At 35.2% G+C, this 15,542-nt stretch overlaps 3 protein-coding genes across 4 annotated transcripts; 2 read left to right on the top strand and 1 right to left on the bottom strand.

Moving 5' to 3' along the window:
• Positions 1–3,721: 3,721 nt before the first annotated feature.
• LOC148931160 (phosphatidylinositolglycan-like protein) lies at positions 3,722–6,741 on the top strand. Of its 2 annotated transcripts, XM_089067547.1 has the most exons (8): positions 3,722–3,832; positions 3,979–4,179; positions 4,663–4,780; positions 5,200–5,254; positions 5,370–5,508; positions 5,642–5,786; positions 5,869–5,970; positions 6,377–6,741. In XM_089067547.1, exons 2-6 carry the CDS (start codon positions 3,994–3,996, stop codon positions 5,747–5,749), a joined length of 606 nt encoding a protein of 201 aa, XP_088923673.1. In that variant the 5' UTR covers positions 3,722–3,832; positions 3,979–3,993; the 3' UTR covers positions 5,750–5,786; positions 5,869–5,970; positions 6,377–6,741. The 2 variants fall into 2 exon arrangements, with proteins under 2 accessions (XP_088923673.1, XP_088923672.1); XM_089067546.1 differs by having other exon boundaries at positions 3,722–4,179.
• Positions 6,742–9,094: 2,353 nt separating this feature from the next.
• LOC148931159 (thioredoxin H1-like) lies at positions 9,095–10,519 on the top strand. Its single transcript, XM_089068923.1, has 3 exons — positions 9,095–9,249; positions 10,039–10,161; positions 10,254–10,519. Exons 1-3 carry the CDS (start codon positions 9,154–9,156, stop codon positions 10,395–10,397), a joined length of 363 nt encoding a protein of 120 aa, XP_088925049.1. The 5' UTR covers positions 9,095–9,153; the 3' UTR covers positions 10,398–10,519.
• Positions 10,520–10,530: 11 nt separating this feature from the next.
• Positions 10,531–15,349, bottom strand: LOC148931158 (beta-galactosidase 3-like). The gene is made up of 19 exons (XM_089068922.1): positions 14,930–15,349; positions 14,731–14,826; positions 14,536–14,648; positions 14,333–14,399; positions 14,158–14,250; positions 13,896–14,039; positions 13,671–13,759; positions 13,459–13,564; positions 13,281–13,368; positions 13,040–13,158; positions 12,796–12,960; positions 12,529–12,707; positions 12,338–12,447; positions 12,152–12,261; positions 11,859–11,969; positions 11,660–11,776; positions 11,387–11,589; positions 10,977–11,313; positions 10,531–10,874 (listed from the first exon to the last, which is right to left on the bottom strand). The coding sequence occupies exons 1-19, from the start codon at positions 15,092–15,094 to the stop codon at positions 10,755–10,757; spliced, it is 2,532 nt and encodes an 843-aa protein (XP_088925048.1). The 5' UTR covers positions 15,095–15,349; the 3' UTR covers positions 10,531–10,754.
• Between the last annotated feature and the right edge of the window lie 193 nt (positions 15,350–15,542).

Genomic DNA, 15,542 nt, shown 5'->3' with positions numbered 1-15,542 from the left:
TTTATTTGTGTTACATCACATTTCATCGACAAGGAATGGAGGCTGCACAAGAAAATAATCAGCTTCTTTGACATTACTAGTCATAAGGGGGATGATATTGCTAAGGTGTTGATAAAGGCTCTTACGAACTGGGGCATCAGAGGCTTTTTTTGTTGCAGCACGGACAATGCTTAAAACAATGGTGTAGCAATCAAGGAAATGAAGTCCACCTTCAATGCCAAAGCCGAGAGGCATGCTTGTTGCCAATGAGCAATATTTTCATCAGATGTGTGCAACATACTTAACTTGGTTGTCGAAGACGACATGAAACAAATAGGCATGATTGTTGTACGAGTTAGAAAAGCCGTGAAATGGATAAAGAGTTCATCAACAAGGTCTAAGGCCTTCAAGGATATTGCCAAGGTACATAAGGTTGATACCAAAAAATTCTTGTGTCAAGATGTACCTACTAGATGGAACTCGACTTACTTAATGCTTGAGGCGGCATTGCCATATGAGCCGGCTATGAAGCTGTTCAACAACGTCACTCCCTAGTTTGGTAGGGATTTGAGAAACCTGAAACACAATGACCTCACAGTTGGCGTACCTGGAGAAGAAGATTGGATTGAAGTGAGGAAGATGTGTAGTTTTCTCCAATCGTTTTATGTTATGACTCGTCTCGTCTCTGGCACCACATATGCCACATCACATTCATTTTTTATGGAGATGTGTAACATATTCCTTATCATAAAAAGGTTGGAGAATGATGAAGGTGCTGAGGTTAGATACATGGCCAAGAAGATGATGGAAAAGTTTGGTAAGTATTGGTTAATGGAAAAATGAGCTTAATCCAAACATGAACAAAATTTTGTACATTGCTGCAATGTTGGATCCTGGACAAAAGATGAAGCATGTGGAGTTTTGTTTGAAGAAGGTGTATGGTGACGCACGGACAAATGAGTTGGCAGAGAAGTTGAGAAAGTCAATCTTTGACTTATTAGAGTTGTACAAGAAAGAATTCACTCCAGTGGCTGACCAAACACAGCCACGAACAGCTTCAACTAGCCAAATGTCGAATAGATCAACTGATCTGCGATTTCTTGGTAAAAGTTCTTGTAACATTCTCTGCGTTGCTAGTGAGGAAGATGATGATGAAGATGGTAGCTCAGAGCTCACTCGTTACTTCGCAGAGAAGCAATACAAGGCTAATGAATGTGAGCCTTTTGACATTCTTATGTGGTGAAAGACATATAGTATTTCCTTTCCTATTCTATCAGAGATGGCTAAAAATATCTTTGTTATCCCTATACCAAGTGTTGCTTCTGAGTCGACATTCAGCATGGGGAGGTGTGTGCTGTGGATATTTAGAAATTTTTTGGCACCGGAAATGGTAGAAGCTTTGATATGCTCCGAGGATTGGTTGAGGTCTAGTTCTAGTTCTGCCGATCTCATGGAAGAAGAAGGAGAACCAATATCATTTTTGAGAAAGCAATACTTTGAAAAAGGCGAGTAATTCATTGCTATTTACTACTCCCTCCGTCCCGCTTAAGATGACACATTTTCCTTTTTAGTTTGTCTCAACTAAGAGAACACATTTCCTTTTCTAGAGACTCTCTCTCCAATTAATACACTCAACCGCTTTTTCTCACTGCTATTAAAATACTTTAATCAATAACTCCTAAAATCTCGTGTCGGCTAAGAAATGTGGCATCTTAGCTTAGCCGGGATGGAGGGAGTAATATATTTATTTATTCTTCATCTTTAACTTGTTTTCTTTAATTCACTATTTTTTATAGCGGTGGGGGCTCTCCATAAGGATGGCAAAGTGACGTGGTCATTGGGCGATACAGAATTGAGAGAATTGGAAATAACTTATTAAAGTGATCATGATGAAAGTTAAATTTATCGTGCATTTGTTTTGGAATTTGAAAATATTGAACTAGGAGTTTTTTTTGAATATTTGAACTTTGAATGGTTGTTAAATTTAGTAGGTTGTAAACTTTAATGGATTGACCTTGTTAATTTGGAATCTTTGAACCTGGAGTTGTTTACTTTTTTGAATATTTCAACTTTTGGAGTGAACATAATATTTCAACTTTTAGATTAAGCATATTATAAGTAAGAGTGAACTACAAAAATGGTCCATGGACTATGGGTTTATCTCTCCCATAGTCCCTGGACTTTAAAAATATCGCCAGTAATCCATGGACTAAGGGTTTATCTCGAAATTGGTCCTTTTGGCTTTTTTTTGGTACGAAAATGCCCTTTTGAGGGGTTTTGGGGGGTTTGGGCAATTTGGTCTTTTTACACTTTTAACATTTTAAATATGATATTATTTCAGTTATGTACTAAATTTGATATTATTTCAAAATTATCATTCTTCTTCCCTTTTGTCATCTTCACTTTGTTTCTTTATTTCAATATTATATTTAATTTTATAAAATTTTAAATTTTAATTTTTAAATATCAATAAATTTTTTTAATTACAAAAATTATTAAATAAAAAAATTAATAGTCATAATCAATATTTGAAGTGTATAATATTTTTAATCAATATGACAACGACTTAGTTTTAATCAATATTTAATAGCTTTAATCATAAATATATCATATAACACGATTTATTTTGAAATAAATATGCATATAATGTAAGACTAATATAATTTTTGTTTATTAATTTGAAAACAATCAAAATTTACTAGTAATTTTCAACAAAAATACTCCTATATAAAATTTTTAGTAGGATCAAATTTTTAGTCAACTTCATAATATTCAATCACAAGATATTATAACAACCGAACGAAGGCTAAATAGAATAACTCTTATTTTTCCATCATGGTTAATATTATTTGTGTGTACTTCTTCAATTCAGCTGGATATTATATTAAATAACAAAAATTAATAGTTTTAATCAATATTTATAGTGTCCATGAATTAATAGTTTAATTAAAAATTTTATTGATATTTAAACATCAATATTTAAAATTTAATTTATAAAATTAAATATAATATTGAAATAAAAAAAACAAAGTGAAGGATGACAAAATGGAAGAAGAATGATAATTTTGAAATAATATCAAATTTAGTATACATATATCAGATTTAAAATGTTAAAAGTGTAAAAAGACCAAATTGCCCAAAACCCTAAAAAACCTCCAAAAGGGTATTTTCGTACCAAAAAAAGCCAAAAGGACCAATTTCGAGATAAACCCTTAGTCCAGGGACTACTGACGATATTTTTAAAGTCCAAGGACTATAGGCGAGATAAACCTATAGTCCAGGGACCATTTTTGTAGTTTACTCTATAAGTAATTGTATGCTTTGATTGATTGACCTTGTTGTTTGAGCTTGGAGTTGTTTGAGTATTTTTTTAAACATTTTAATTTTTTATTTGGATTGAACAGGTTGTAAACTTTTTTGTTTCGTTGGATTAAGCATATTATAAATAGGCTGTTTTTATTTTTTTAATTTCTAACACAAAGTACATACATAATTCTTTCGACAAATTTAAATATAAAAAACGCAAAGTAACAATGTCCAAGGATTGATACCTATGAACTGCATAATTTTTTTTTTTTTAAATTCGGAGGCTAATTCGGTTTCGATTCTGGTGCTTCTATCTCGATTACTTTTGGTCTCGGTTAACCGTGTTGTCGGTTCGGTTAGAACCGAGTTCCAGCGCTACTGATATACTTTTAAAAATAAAAGTAAAAATGCTAAAATTTCACAAAATCACAAAAATGCCTCTGATCTCAATTCAATCCCCCCAAAATCTGCTTTCGTCTTTCTTCATAATTTCTTCTCCACAAATACCTAAAACGTATACTCTGTATCACTACTCCGGCAGAAAAACGTACTCCATTTTGTAATTTTAGTTCAAACTTATTCTTCTCTTCACTGTAGAAATTCCAGCTGCTGCTTCTCACCGTATTGAATCCACTGATCAATCTCTCTATTTTTGCCCTGAATTGGTTCCCAAATCCATTTCGGATTTTGCAGTAAGCTAATTCGGAGATGGACGAGGCTCCGATTATTACGAAAGGTCGATACACATACGTACACGATGTCAAAATCGGCTCACCCGAAGCAATTGACGTTCACCACATCTCCGTCGCGAGAAGCGCTGCAGATTTTCTCTCTCTCTGCTCGTATGCTCTTTGGTTAGCGGCTGCTTGCTTTCCGATTTTAGCGCTTATGCAGGTATTTTGTTATTTTTATGCATTTTGCAAATATTACTACTAGTGTTAGCTGTCTAGGGATGATGAGACTCCCGATTTGGCTATAATTTTGATGATTTGAGCTTCTCGTGGGTTAAGTAATTGCCGATCTTCAAATTGTTGTGCAATAGTCAGCAGCCTAAAATGTAAACATGCTGCTTTTGTTTTATCTCATAGGAGTATGTAAGGTTTATTCTCCCTCTAAAAGCTTGATTGCCGTGATTCTAGTAGACCTGCGATATATTAGGTGTGATCGAAATGGTTGCCGTAATTAGTAAGATAGCAAATAGGGAGGAATAGTATATTTTAGGCGTTGTATTGCATCTGCTAAAATTTTGAGATTCACAAACATGTTTTGTTCCAGAGAAAGAAAATGTGGAATCATTATCTGTGTATTTTCACTGTAAATGGTACTGGGGGTCAATTTTTGGATCTAGTAATTTTATTTGTTCTATATCTTATGTAGAAAACAACGAGTGTCTATGATCTATTGACGCTGGACAAACCAGTTGCTATTGTTTTTTGGAGTTTTGTTGTGGCTGGGTTGCTCATAAGGCAAATTCTAAGAAAGCAAGTTGAGAGAGGTAAGGAGTTCAGAAACAACAGATTTCGTATTACAAAAATTTGGTATATTTCTTTGTTTACTGTTTCTTCCTAGAAAGGTTGATTGTTTGGTGCTTTTTTGTCCCTGTAATTTAGAACCTATGTGTTAGTTGGAGCATCGGTTTTATTTTTTTTCTACTTAATTGTGTGTATTTCTGTTGTCAGATTTGTGCATGATCCAATCCTACATTTGTATTTAGTCACATCATAATTTTCCAATGATCAAAACTGTTAATGTTTGTCTAGAATTTGATCAGTTTTACCAGTTCTGTGGAATATAAGGAGCATGCTTAAAAAGGAAAGAGTTAAAGAAATTCAAGTGGATAGTTTTTATGAAATTGGGATAGACATCAAGTTTCATTCTTTATATCTCATAATTTCGGTTGTTTGTGTGCAACAGAATCTGTTATCATTTTGCCAGCTTTTGGGGTTCAGCTTGAGACAGTTTACAGAAGGTATTCTTTTGAGGAATGTCTTACTTTTCAATATCAGACCCCCCTCCCTCTATCATGAGGTAATCTAGGTTCATATTTGCTCTGTCATGTTGACAATTTAATTTGTCGAAACCAGTGGGAAAATGGTACACCAGTTTGTTCCAATTGACAAGATCTTGAAATCCGTCTTGAATGAATGTGTGACCCCAGTAACCTGCTACTGGAGTCTTTCTCTGATTATACGTGGAGAGGATGAATTGTTGCTAGCATTCAAGGTAAAAAATCTTCTATTCCTTGAACTCAAAGAATTAATAGTTTTTTGCTCCTTATCCATGAATGATTCTGATACTTCCAGTTAGTAACTTTGTGTTTCACCTTTTTCTTTGCTTCTTTTGATTTCAAATCTAGGGATTATATCCTCCAATCACAATGTTAGTTCCCATTTGGAAGGCTCTGTGTGCAGCCATTGATGACAAAAAAGGTGCTGACATGCCTTCAGATTGTGATAACCGATGATGCAAGGAGTTGGAATACATTATTTTCTGGTTTAAAGGTATGTTTTCTGCTTTCATTTTTATCCTCAACTGTTCCCTGTGAACATTTTGGGAAGAATGAACTTATGAGCATGCCAACAGTCTGGACTTGCTCGTACTTCCTATAATTTGTGAAGAGCTTGGAGCATATGATGCCTGGATTCCAGATGCAGGCACTTCAATATTACTTAAAGTTTTCTGAAGGTGAGAATATTTTTTCGATGTGCCTATAATATCTTAATTAGTAAATATCTTTATAATTAGCCTTCAATTTACTTACCTCATGATCATTCCTCAAGCATAATGGTTTAGAAAGAAACTTCAGGGGCTCTTCAGTTTTTCAACTCTTGTGTAATGGAATCATTACTTTAAATTTAGAATCCTAAGTAAATGACATATCATAAGTCGACGATTAAGCTGAAAGGAAAAGGGGTTCTTTGAATATTTTGTGGAAATCAACTAGATGATATTTACATTCCATTAAGTGGCATAATGTTATTCTCGTTTGCTTTGAACTAAATATTAATAGAGAATGATGGTTGATTGCCCTTCTCATGAATCATGAGTAATTGATTTGCAAGCAACTTCTTATATTTGACTTGCTTTACAGGATTGAGATAAATTAGCTATTGTTTGAGAACAAAAATCAACCTGTTGATCCATGCTTTTCTAATCCAAAGGCATCCAGTCCAAATTCACACATTTGAACTGCAACTGTGTCATGATGGAACTTGTTTATCTTGCCTCTTGCCATCAGTTGTAGCTGCTCCTAGATGATCAACTTTTGCTCTATGCTGGTTACAACAATGTATAGGAAATGTTGAAGAAAAATAGCTTTTGTTACTGTTGTTTTCTGTAAAAAAATTTGTGTGTGTGTGTGTCTGCATTGCCAGTTACCTTCTACTGTTTAGCAGTTCTTTGGCTAATATATTTGGGATTAGGGCTGACAATCTAAGCAATCTATTCAGCATTTAACTTGTGACTCATTTATGAAGAGATTGTGTAACACCTGAAAATTCGAAAATTCAAAATAATAGTAAGAAATTAAAAGATTCAATATATATCTTGATTAAATTATTGGAATTAAAGTAGTAGCGGAAATTTGGAAGATTAAACAATTTTGAAGTTGAGTTTTTGGGGATTTGTTAAGCTAAGAATAAGTTGATTTTTTTTTTTTGGTGATCTATGATAATCAATTTAATTAGGTTGATTTTTTGTGTGATCTATGATGATCAAATTGCATAGAGCAAAATAATGACTAGTATATGATAAATTTTTACATGTGCATATATTGGTATAGGGCAATTGTTCACGTGGGGAAGTGCAATTGTTCAATTAATTGACAATCTCTTAAATTTATGCATAGCTTTAATTATATGCACACAATTAAATACAGTATGTTCTATCCGTAGGACTTAGTTGAATACACGTATATAGTTTTTGTCCATTTATCCTAAGAGCATCCGCAGCGGTGGGCAGTCCGTCCGTGCCGCTGAGCATGAGCTCGTCCGTCAGCCGCTGCGAGCTGTCCGTCCGTGCCGCTGAGCAGCCCTACGTGGCGTTCTTATTGGTCAACGGATAGTCGTTGGCAAGTTCGAATTTTCTTTTTTTTTTAAAAAAAAAAATTAGGGAAAATTCTCACTGTATCTGATCAAATCTACATATACACCGACACTACCGCAAGAGAGAGCTTTGCATAAACAACAATGTCAAAAGAGCAAACAACTTTGAATCCTTCTTTAACATCATTGAGATAAAAGAGCTTATAGGAGAATCTGGAAAAGAGAGATTATCTAACAATATCGAATAGCATAGACGTTCGAATCCTTCTACGTGAGCATTGGGGAGGTTTCGGAAAAATGAATTAAATTCATTGACCTTTCATAATATGAGATCAAAGCACGCGAATTTTTCAAAATAAGAGATTTTTGCATTTTCCTCTTTTTTCTCTCTTCATTTTCTTATTTTTTTCTTACAAAATTAAAAACCAAATTATTTCATTAAATAATTAAAAACATACACATATATACTTTTTTAAAAAGAGAAAAAAATAAGAAAATAATCTTTAAATAATTAAAAATGTATAGAACATTATTAGAGGCTCTATTTTTTTCAATTATTTTTTAATAATTTTTTACTTTTATTTATTAAGTATTAAATATGATTGCTCAGTTCATGAAAATATGAATCATAAAATTGATTAACTAGGAAAAATTTATCGACTGTGATGTTATAATTAGTTATATAAGTAATGTTTAATAAATTTTGTGAGAAAAATAATAAGAACATAATAGAAAAAAGAGAAAAATGCAAAAATCCTTTATTCTAAGATTCCTATGCCTTAATACCAAATTTCAAAAGAACATCAAATTTAATCTCAAATTTTGAAAGGTTTAACAAATTTGATCCATTTTTTAAAATTCTCATGAGAATTGTGTAGAGTGAGAGAGAAGATAAGAGAATCACTGTGAAAGGGAAAGGAAACTATAAACCGTAAAGAGAAAAAAAAAAATTTAAGAGATATAAAAGATAAATAAACAAAACATGATAAAAAAAAAGTTAGGTTCATATCCGTCATATTAGGATAAATATATTGGTAATATTGCATTTTATCTTTCTAAATTAAGTTTGATTATATATTATTACCACTTATTGTAAAATTTAATTAGTCTATCATTTCTTAAATGGCAGTAATAGAATTTATGTTATGAGATTTGCTTGAAAATAAATGGGATTGAGGAAATGTCAATTTTTAGGAAAGCTATTGTCCCAATCCCACAGAATCTGAACACAATAATGTTCGAATATCATAACTAAAATAATATATCCTCATAATTTTCCTATATCGTGTAATACATAGACATGGACAAAAATATTTGATTTTACTTTTTAGTGGCTACAAGCCTACAACATCGATACAATTAATTTGTTATATTTTCATTCCATGATCCCAAGATAATATACACCCCCTATTCTAATTAAAATATTAATTATAATAATAATTGAGTTATTTTTTATTAAAAAAAATTAAATTAATTGAGTCATTTTTATTTTTAGTAAAAAATAATTATTTTTTACTTTATTTCATATTACTTTATTCACTTCATTTAACACATTATTCTTAAATTTTTGAAAAGAAATACTACCTCAATTAGCAAAGAATGGAGAGGAGTTGCGTATATTTTCCACTTGGTAACAGTAAACAATGCAATATCTTTTTTTTACCCCAAGTGAAAAAATAATGATATTTCATTTATTTATAAGATAAATACAAAGAAGTCCAGCTGGCATATATGCGTATATATAAACACGCGCCGCACACACTGAAGCAATGCGTTAAAGAGCGTTTTCTTGTGTGAGAAGTTTTGAGAGAGAGAAGAAGAAGAAATGTCGACGTCGGAATCTGAAGGGCAAGTGATCGGCTGCCACACTGATGCTACCTGGACCGAGCAGCTTCAGAAGGCAAATGACAATAAAAAGTTGGTATGTTTCTCTATTTATGTTCAATTTTTCGATTTTTTGTCGCCTCTGCATGATCTGTTACCATCAACGATTTCTGGTTGGTTCGGCGATTGTTTTTGCTCGGAGATCTGTTGATTTCTTCGCTATTTTTCAATTTTTGAGATCTGTTTTCCGTTTCAGCTTTTCACGTAACTCGGAATTTTTTTCCTATTTTTTTTAATGTGTGAATTATAGTTTTGATTTTGTGAATAGAAGAATATATGTTTCCATATAAAGTATCTGAGAGCTTATTTGATCTGTATTTTTGTCGCAATATTTGCATGACTAGGAATTAGGTGAAATATTTAATAACTCGGTCGTGGTCCTCGCGGATATTCGGACGTTGAAGAACAATGATTGTTTTATTAGAATCGTACAACACTTTTTTAGCTGGACTTTGTTTTTTCAATTTTTGGATGATTTTTAGTTATTTTTAAATATTTTCAATTTAAAATTCTCATGTAGCTTGTTTCGCTTTCATATGGAGATGGTGCAGGTCAACCTTATTTTGGAGATTTTTGGATTAAAATATTTATTGGTGTATGTGTGTTTATAAATTCGTGGTATAGATTCATCGGAAAAACACATTTCTATGTTTGTTTTTATGCATCAAATTATGCTGATCAATGACAATGAAGAAGATTGGAAATAGGCACAAAATGCTTTAACAATAAAGAAGACTAATGCTACTATTTGGGCAACTTCATCTCATATTTCCCTTTCAAGTTTCAACTGTAGTGTAAATCACTCTTTTGCTTTTGTTCAATGCAGGTAGTTGTGGATTTCACTGCTTCCTGGTGCGGACCCTGCCGTGTCATCGCTCCATTCTTTGCAGAACTAGCGAAGAAGTTTCCTGCAGTGATGTTCCTCAAGGTGGATGTCGATGAGTTGAAGGTAAATTTAGACGAGCACTTACTCGGTTCCCTCTTGAACTCTAATGGTAGGTGAAAGTGAAAATGTGGTTGATTCGATGTATGTTTTTGCAGTCGGTTGCTAGTGACTGGGCAGTAGAGGCAATGCCAACCTTCATCTTCCTCAAAGAAGGGAAGATCTTGGACACCATTGTAGGAGCAAAGAAAGAAGTGCTGCAGCATACTATTGCTAAGCACCTCAACACTGCTACTGCCTAGAAATATGCTAGTACTAATCAGTTTGCTCAGTTAGACTTTCAAGCTCCTTTTTATTTCTCTTGCAGACTAGTACTAGTAATGTTGACATTTAATTCAATAAAGGCTTATGCTTTTGATTGCTATGCCACTATCCTATTCTATTTTTCAATCACAAATATTCTATTTTTCCCATGAACCACACCAGAATTTTATTTTTCCTACACTTACATTACAAACAACAGAGACATAACCTAAAAGAGTACTAAAAAAACTATCTAGAACTATGCAATTTGAATCAGGTGTGCAACAACAGCTACACAAATCAGAACTGGTCCATTTTATTCTTGTGTTGTTTCTCTTTTGCTTGCGCAATGCATATTATTTTTGAGGGGCACATATTGCTTCAACTGAGAGGCGCTTGAACACGTTGGGGCATGGATCTTTAGCGAAGTTACTGTTTGATACCGTCACTGAGCATCTTTGTTTCCCTATGCATATCTGCAAGATTGGGGGATATGGAATTGCTTGTGTGAACATGGAGATTGAATTTCTCTGTTTAAAGTTTTTTTCTTCTGATATTTTAGTGTAATTTTACTGTACCTTCTTTAAGATGTCGTATGATGTCGGAGCATGGCATGTTCCTTGCTGAAAGCTTCCACAGATTCCCGAAGGAGTTCCAAAGCTGGCAAACTTGATGGAAGATATGGACTGCCCCAGACCACAGTGAAGGTGGATTTTTGGTTGGTGGAACACTTGTGTTTTGTTGTTGCTTTTGGTTCGCCATCTCTTACTGTTTGGATGATACTCATTGACGTCTGCACAAACTGTAGTCACTGACCTCTTGACGAGAGTGATCCCTTTCGGATCACCTCCTAGTTCTTCAAAAAGCACAAGGAGATTCCGTGTTGGTTTTAGCCATGACCTTGGTAGATGATACCTGAATGAAGTTCTGATCAGTATAAAATCAACTGAAAACAGATCATATTGCTCTAAGTTGGATTTATTAATACCATCTCTGCGTTGGTTTTCCACAACCAATTTGGCACTTTGGAGGCTTATAGACCCCCGCGTAACTACATCCATTGCAGTTACCAGCAGCGTATTCTGTCCAGTATCTTCCGAGGCTCTCGCCATTGACCCACAGTTCGCCTTTTCCCATGCTACTCATGTCCAAAGCAAGTGGCTCATCTCCATCAGGTGTGTCGAAGTACGTCTGCAAAATAGCGTTCGAATACATGATTTGCCTATTTTGACACCCTGTGGATTCTTTGTGGTGATGGTACCTTATGCCATGCTAAAGGGTGATCTTTCTGGGCAAGTAGTGAAGAAGCCCTTGCCCAGTCGACCGAGGCAACACTATTTGGAGAGACAAGATTCATCGTTTCTCCCTTGAGTCCAACCTGCTCCAAAGGAGTAGAGTTCACGAGAGTGATTTTTAACTGAAATCTCTACCTGCAAGAACCTGTGATGCTAGATGAATACCTTGCATGTCCATTTTACCGATGACAAGTCCAATTTTCCCCGGTCGAGTCCTTGCAATACAACGGGAGGCTGGACTCCAGTTATATATGTTTCAAAATGCCCACCAACATTCTGAGATGGAGAAAATGATGAAGTCATGTGAGTGTGAGAGACAGAGAGAGGCAGAGAGACACTCAATGGCTGATGCTAATCGGAAATCGACAATTCTAAACTCAAAACTTGAGTGATGTTACGACACAGCCATAAAAATTACAAAGCAATAGATAATTATGAAGGGAGAATTTGGAACTAACTGGCAGTCCAACGGCGACACTGAGGAGACTAATCTTATTTGATCCTGCACGAAGATTGATTTCTCCGTGAAATGTGAATCTCCTCTTCTCCCTCGTCCCATAACCCGAACCTGAAGAGCATAGTTAATGTGGCACCAGACATTCACCATAAGAGAATCTGAAATACAGCCATGGATGACGGCCTACCACATAGCTCCCCGTTCACAAAAACATGCAGAGTGTGACCAGCTGACTGAATGATAAGAGTTGGGAGCTCTCCACTGTGAAGAAAGGACTCTGACGAGTCAACATCGATGCTGTAAAAAAAGAGGCTAACATTTAACACGTCAACTACATCACGCCATAAATCTTACGACGATGACAGATTTTTCACTCACCTGGTTGTGTACCAAAGATAATCACTAGCATCCCTAGTGACATTTATTTGTTCCAAGAGGCCGACTGCAGAAAAACTTGAGCCGTCATCAGAAGAATTCAAATCTTCATTATACGTTTCCCATGAAGACATTTTGCTATTGCTCGGCAGCATATCCAATCGCGATGTTTGGACTTCAACCTGATCCAGACAGGGTATATATAATCATTTTTAAGATTTTATACTAAACCCTCCAAATTTCGGGTGATTCACTAATTAAGATACATACTTTGGCTGTGTTGAAGGCTACAGTCTTGCAGTCGGGAAGTATGCTGATCGACCAAGGAGGCAGGCTGTAGTGCATGTTATTGAACATCACCTTTGCCGTAGAATTGGTATCGTAATTTGAAAGAAAGGCTGCACAATCTCCTGATTTTGAAGAGTATACGCGAGCCTGAAAAAAACGTTGAGCTTTAAGGGAAATGATCTAACAATCAAAACACGTCAACGAATCTTAGGATAGAGGTAAAAACCTGCTGAAGGTTTCCTAGTGAAGTCACAGTAGGGTCAGCTGAAACAAGAGCTTTCTCACATAGTTTAACAGCCTTGTGCAGCTCCTTAAGATGACCATACTTAGGCTGCCTGATCAAACCTATAATGTTAACGGAGCATGAATCATGGTCAGCTATAAAACAAGTGCTGAGAAATGATTTTTTTGCTTGCTCTTTGGCAGCTTAGGATGTTCCTAAGAATGAGATAGAGTTTGAATTTTACCATATTCGTCAAGTGGAGCATCATAGTCGTAGCTTGTCGTTATAAAAGGGCCTCCAGCAGAGCGACCGAAATTCGTGCCACCGTGATACTGTCAGCATAATGGATTCAAATGTTGCAATATTGACAGTTTTCAAGATAAGTGCAAACCATGGTGATTTTTCAAGAGGTAAAAACTTACCATGTAGTAATTAACAAATGAACCCCCATTTTGGATGAACTTAGCTACAGAATATGCCAAATCTTTAACTGGCCTCTCGTAAATCGGACCACCGAATTCAGTAAACCTAATCATTGATTCAAGACAAAGATTAAAAAGGGTGAATGCATTGCATTGACACAGTTACTCTAGCAATTGAGCAAGATCAAGTATAGGCAAAAGTAACGACTCACCAGCCACTCCAAGCCTCGGTCCAGATAGCTGGTTTGTAAGGCTTGTTCGGGGTGAAAGCATCGCAGTAGAAACCGTTGCACGAATTGATCTACCAACAACAGAACATAGCTTCAAAATTCAAATGTCTCGAGTTCAAACCATGAGTATCCCCAATCAAATTCATGTAAAAACTATTATAACAAGAAAGTAAAACGAAAAGCAAATCTGCGTTTCTGAGTTCTAACCACAGGATCTGGGGCGTCGTCTTCCTTGCACATCACCCAAGGAACACCAGTATCGAGCCCCACAGCCATCTTTGCAGCCCAAGTCATATACTGATGACCAGGATTGCCAAGTTGCTTTGCTTGTGGACCATACTCGTTCTCAATCTGTGCAAGCAGTCTCATTAGAAGTCGAAAACATACTAGCCAGACTAAACAGAGTCATGCCATAGCAGATTGATGAGTTGAAGAGTGACACATTGATTGAAGAGGTGAAAACCCCAACCTGGGATAGAATAATGGGGCCACCCTGAGATTCATACAGATCTCCGGCCTTCATCATATCGACTATCTTCTCAGTGAAACCTTTCATTGCCATCTACCACAACAACAAGCCATCAAAATAGTATCATACACAAAGATTGTACACAACACAAATTAGTCCAACAAGGAATTAAAACCTTGAATGGCTCATTATCTGTCCTGAAGCTAATCCCCGGGACATATTTCAGCCAAACAGGAAAGCCGCTGTCGACACAACACATTGTCAGTGAAAAATCAGCAGTTTTGCAATCAAGGCCTATTGAAAAAAAATGTTAAAAACTTTGACATTGTGTGTGATTGATTTCCAGTGCAGATCAAAGCAAGAAACTTCAGTTGTTACCCGAAATTCCACTCTGCACAAACATAAGGTCCAATTCGAAGATGAGCATATAACCCTGCTTTTTGAATGGTTTTCACAAACCTCACCAAATCATATCTCCCTTCAAAGTTATACTTCACCAAGAAAAAAACTTTCAGCACAAATATAGCAATGTAAAGCAGAAAACCAAGATTCTTTAGAGAGAGAGAGAGTTACATTGCCAGGACTAGGCTCATGAACATTCCAAAACACATAAGTCTCAATAACATCAAGACCTCCATCTTTAGCCTTGTTTATCAAATCTTCCCACATCTAAAACACAAGAAAAAGGAACCCATTTCACCAAACACAAAATTCCCTCAAGATCTTTCAATGCACACAATACTTCAAGAAAAAAAGATGAGATTTTTAGTACCTCAGGAGTGCTTCTGGGATAATGGATAGAACCAGAAAAGAGAATTCTTCTCTGCCCATTGATAATCAAGGCCTTTCTATCAAAAGTAACACTGCATTTCACCACCCCACATGCAAGAATCCCCAAAATGCACAACCCAAAAACCCACTTAGAAAATGAACTCATATCCAACTCTCCAACTGTCAAGACTGAATCTTTCTCTACTCTCTTTATCTAAAATGCATGTATAATATCAGAGAAATACAGTATATAAATCAAGAGTCTTGGAAAAACAATGTGTGTCTGTGAGAGCTAGTAGGAGTGTCAGAAATCCACAGAACTGAGCATTTTTGCTGCATTTCTACTTCATATTAGGACAAGAAAGCAAGAAGAGAATGAATGTGTGTGGTGGTGTGAATCTTATTTATACATTGTATACATTCATTCTTTTGTTATGTGGAGTACGGAGTACTTACTATTTGAAGCAGTGACTTAGCAAGCGAATAGCTCAAGTGAAAAAAGCAAAATTTTGTGGGATGAAAAAGTGTTCGGAAATATACAACTCGGATCAATCGAAAAGTGGTTATATTTTTAATAATTCCTACAACGAAATAAATTTACTATTGTGTGAACT

Source organism: Salvia hispanica, chromosome 3 (genome assembly GCF_029641045.1).
Source record: "Salvia hispanica isolate PSC_SH4W2 chromosome 3, Shi_PSC_v1, whole genome shotgun sequence".
NCBI lineage: Eukaryota > Viridiplantae > Streptophyta > Magnoliopsida > Lamiales > Lamiaceae > Salvia > Salvia hispanica.
The sequence above is the reverse complement of the archived record's forward strand: the minus strand, read 5'-3'. Positions and strand labels throughout refer to the sequence as shown.

Coding starts and splice junctions, on each gene's coding strand:
- LOC148931159 (XM_089068923.1), top strand. CDS start 9,154: ATGTCGACGTCGGAATCTGAAGGGCAAGTGATCGGCTGCCACACTGAT. Junction 9,250..10,038: donor CAAATGACAATAAAAAGTTG/GTATGTTTCTCT, acceptor TGTTCAATGCAG/GTAGTTGTGGATTTCACTGC. Junction 10,162..10,253: donor TGGATGTCGATGAGTTGAAG/GTAAATTTAGAC, acceptor ATGTTTTTGCAG/TCGGTTGCTAGTGACTGGGC.
- LOC148931158 (XM_089068922.1), bottom strand. CDS start 15,094: ATGAGTTCATTTTCTAAGTGGGTTTTTGGGTTGTGCATTTTGGGGATT. Junction 12,448..12,528: donor TATCTTTGGTACACAACCAG/GTGAGTGAAAAA, acceptor CTTTTTTTACAG/CATCGATGTTGACTCGTCAG. Junction 11,314..11,386: donor GGAAAACCAACGCAGAGATG/GTATTAATAAAT, acceptor AACTTCATTCAG/GTATCATCTACCAAGGTCAT.
- LOC148931160 (XM_089067547.1), top strand. CDS start 3,994: ATGGACGAGGCTCCGATTATTACGAAAGGTCGATACACATACGTACAC. Junction 5,255..5,369: donor CTTGAGACAGTTTACAGAAG/GTATTCTTTTGA, acceptor TGTCGAAACCAG/TGGGAAAATGGTACACCAGT. Junction 5,509..5,641: donor AATTGTTGCTAGCATTCAAG/GTAAAAAATCTT, acceptor TTTCAAATCTAG/GGATTATATCCTCCAATCAC.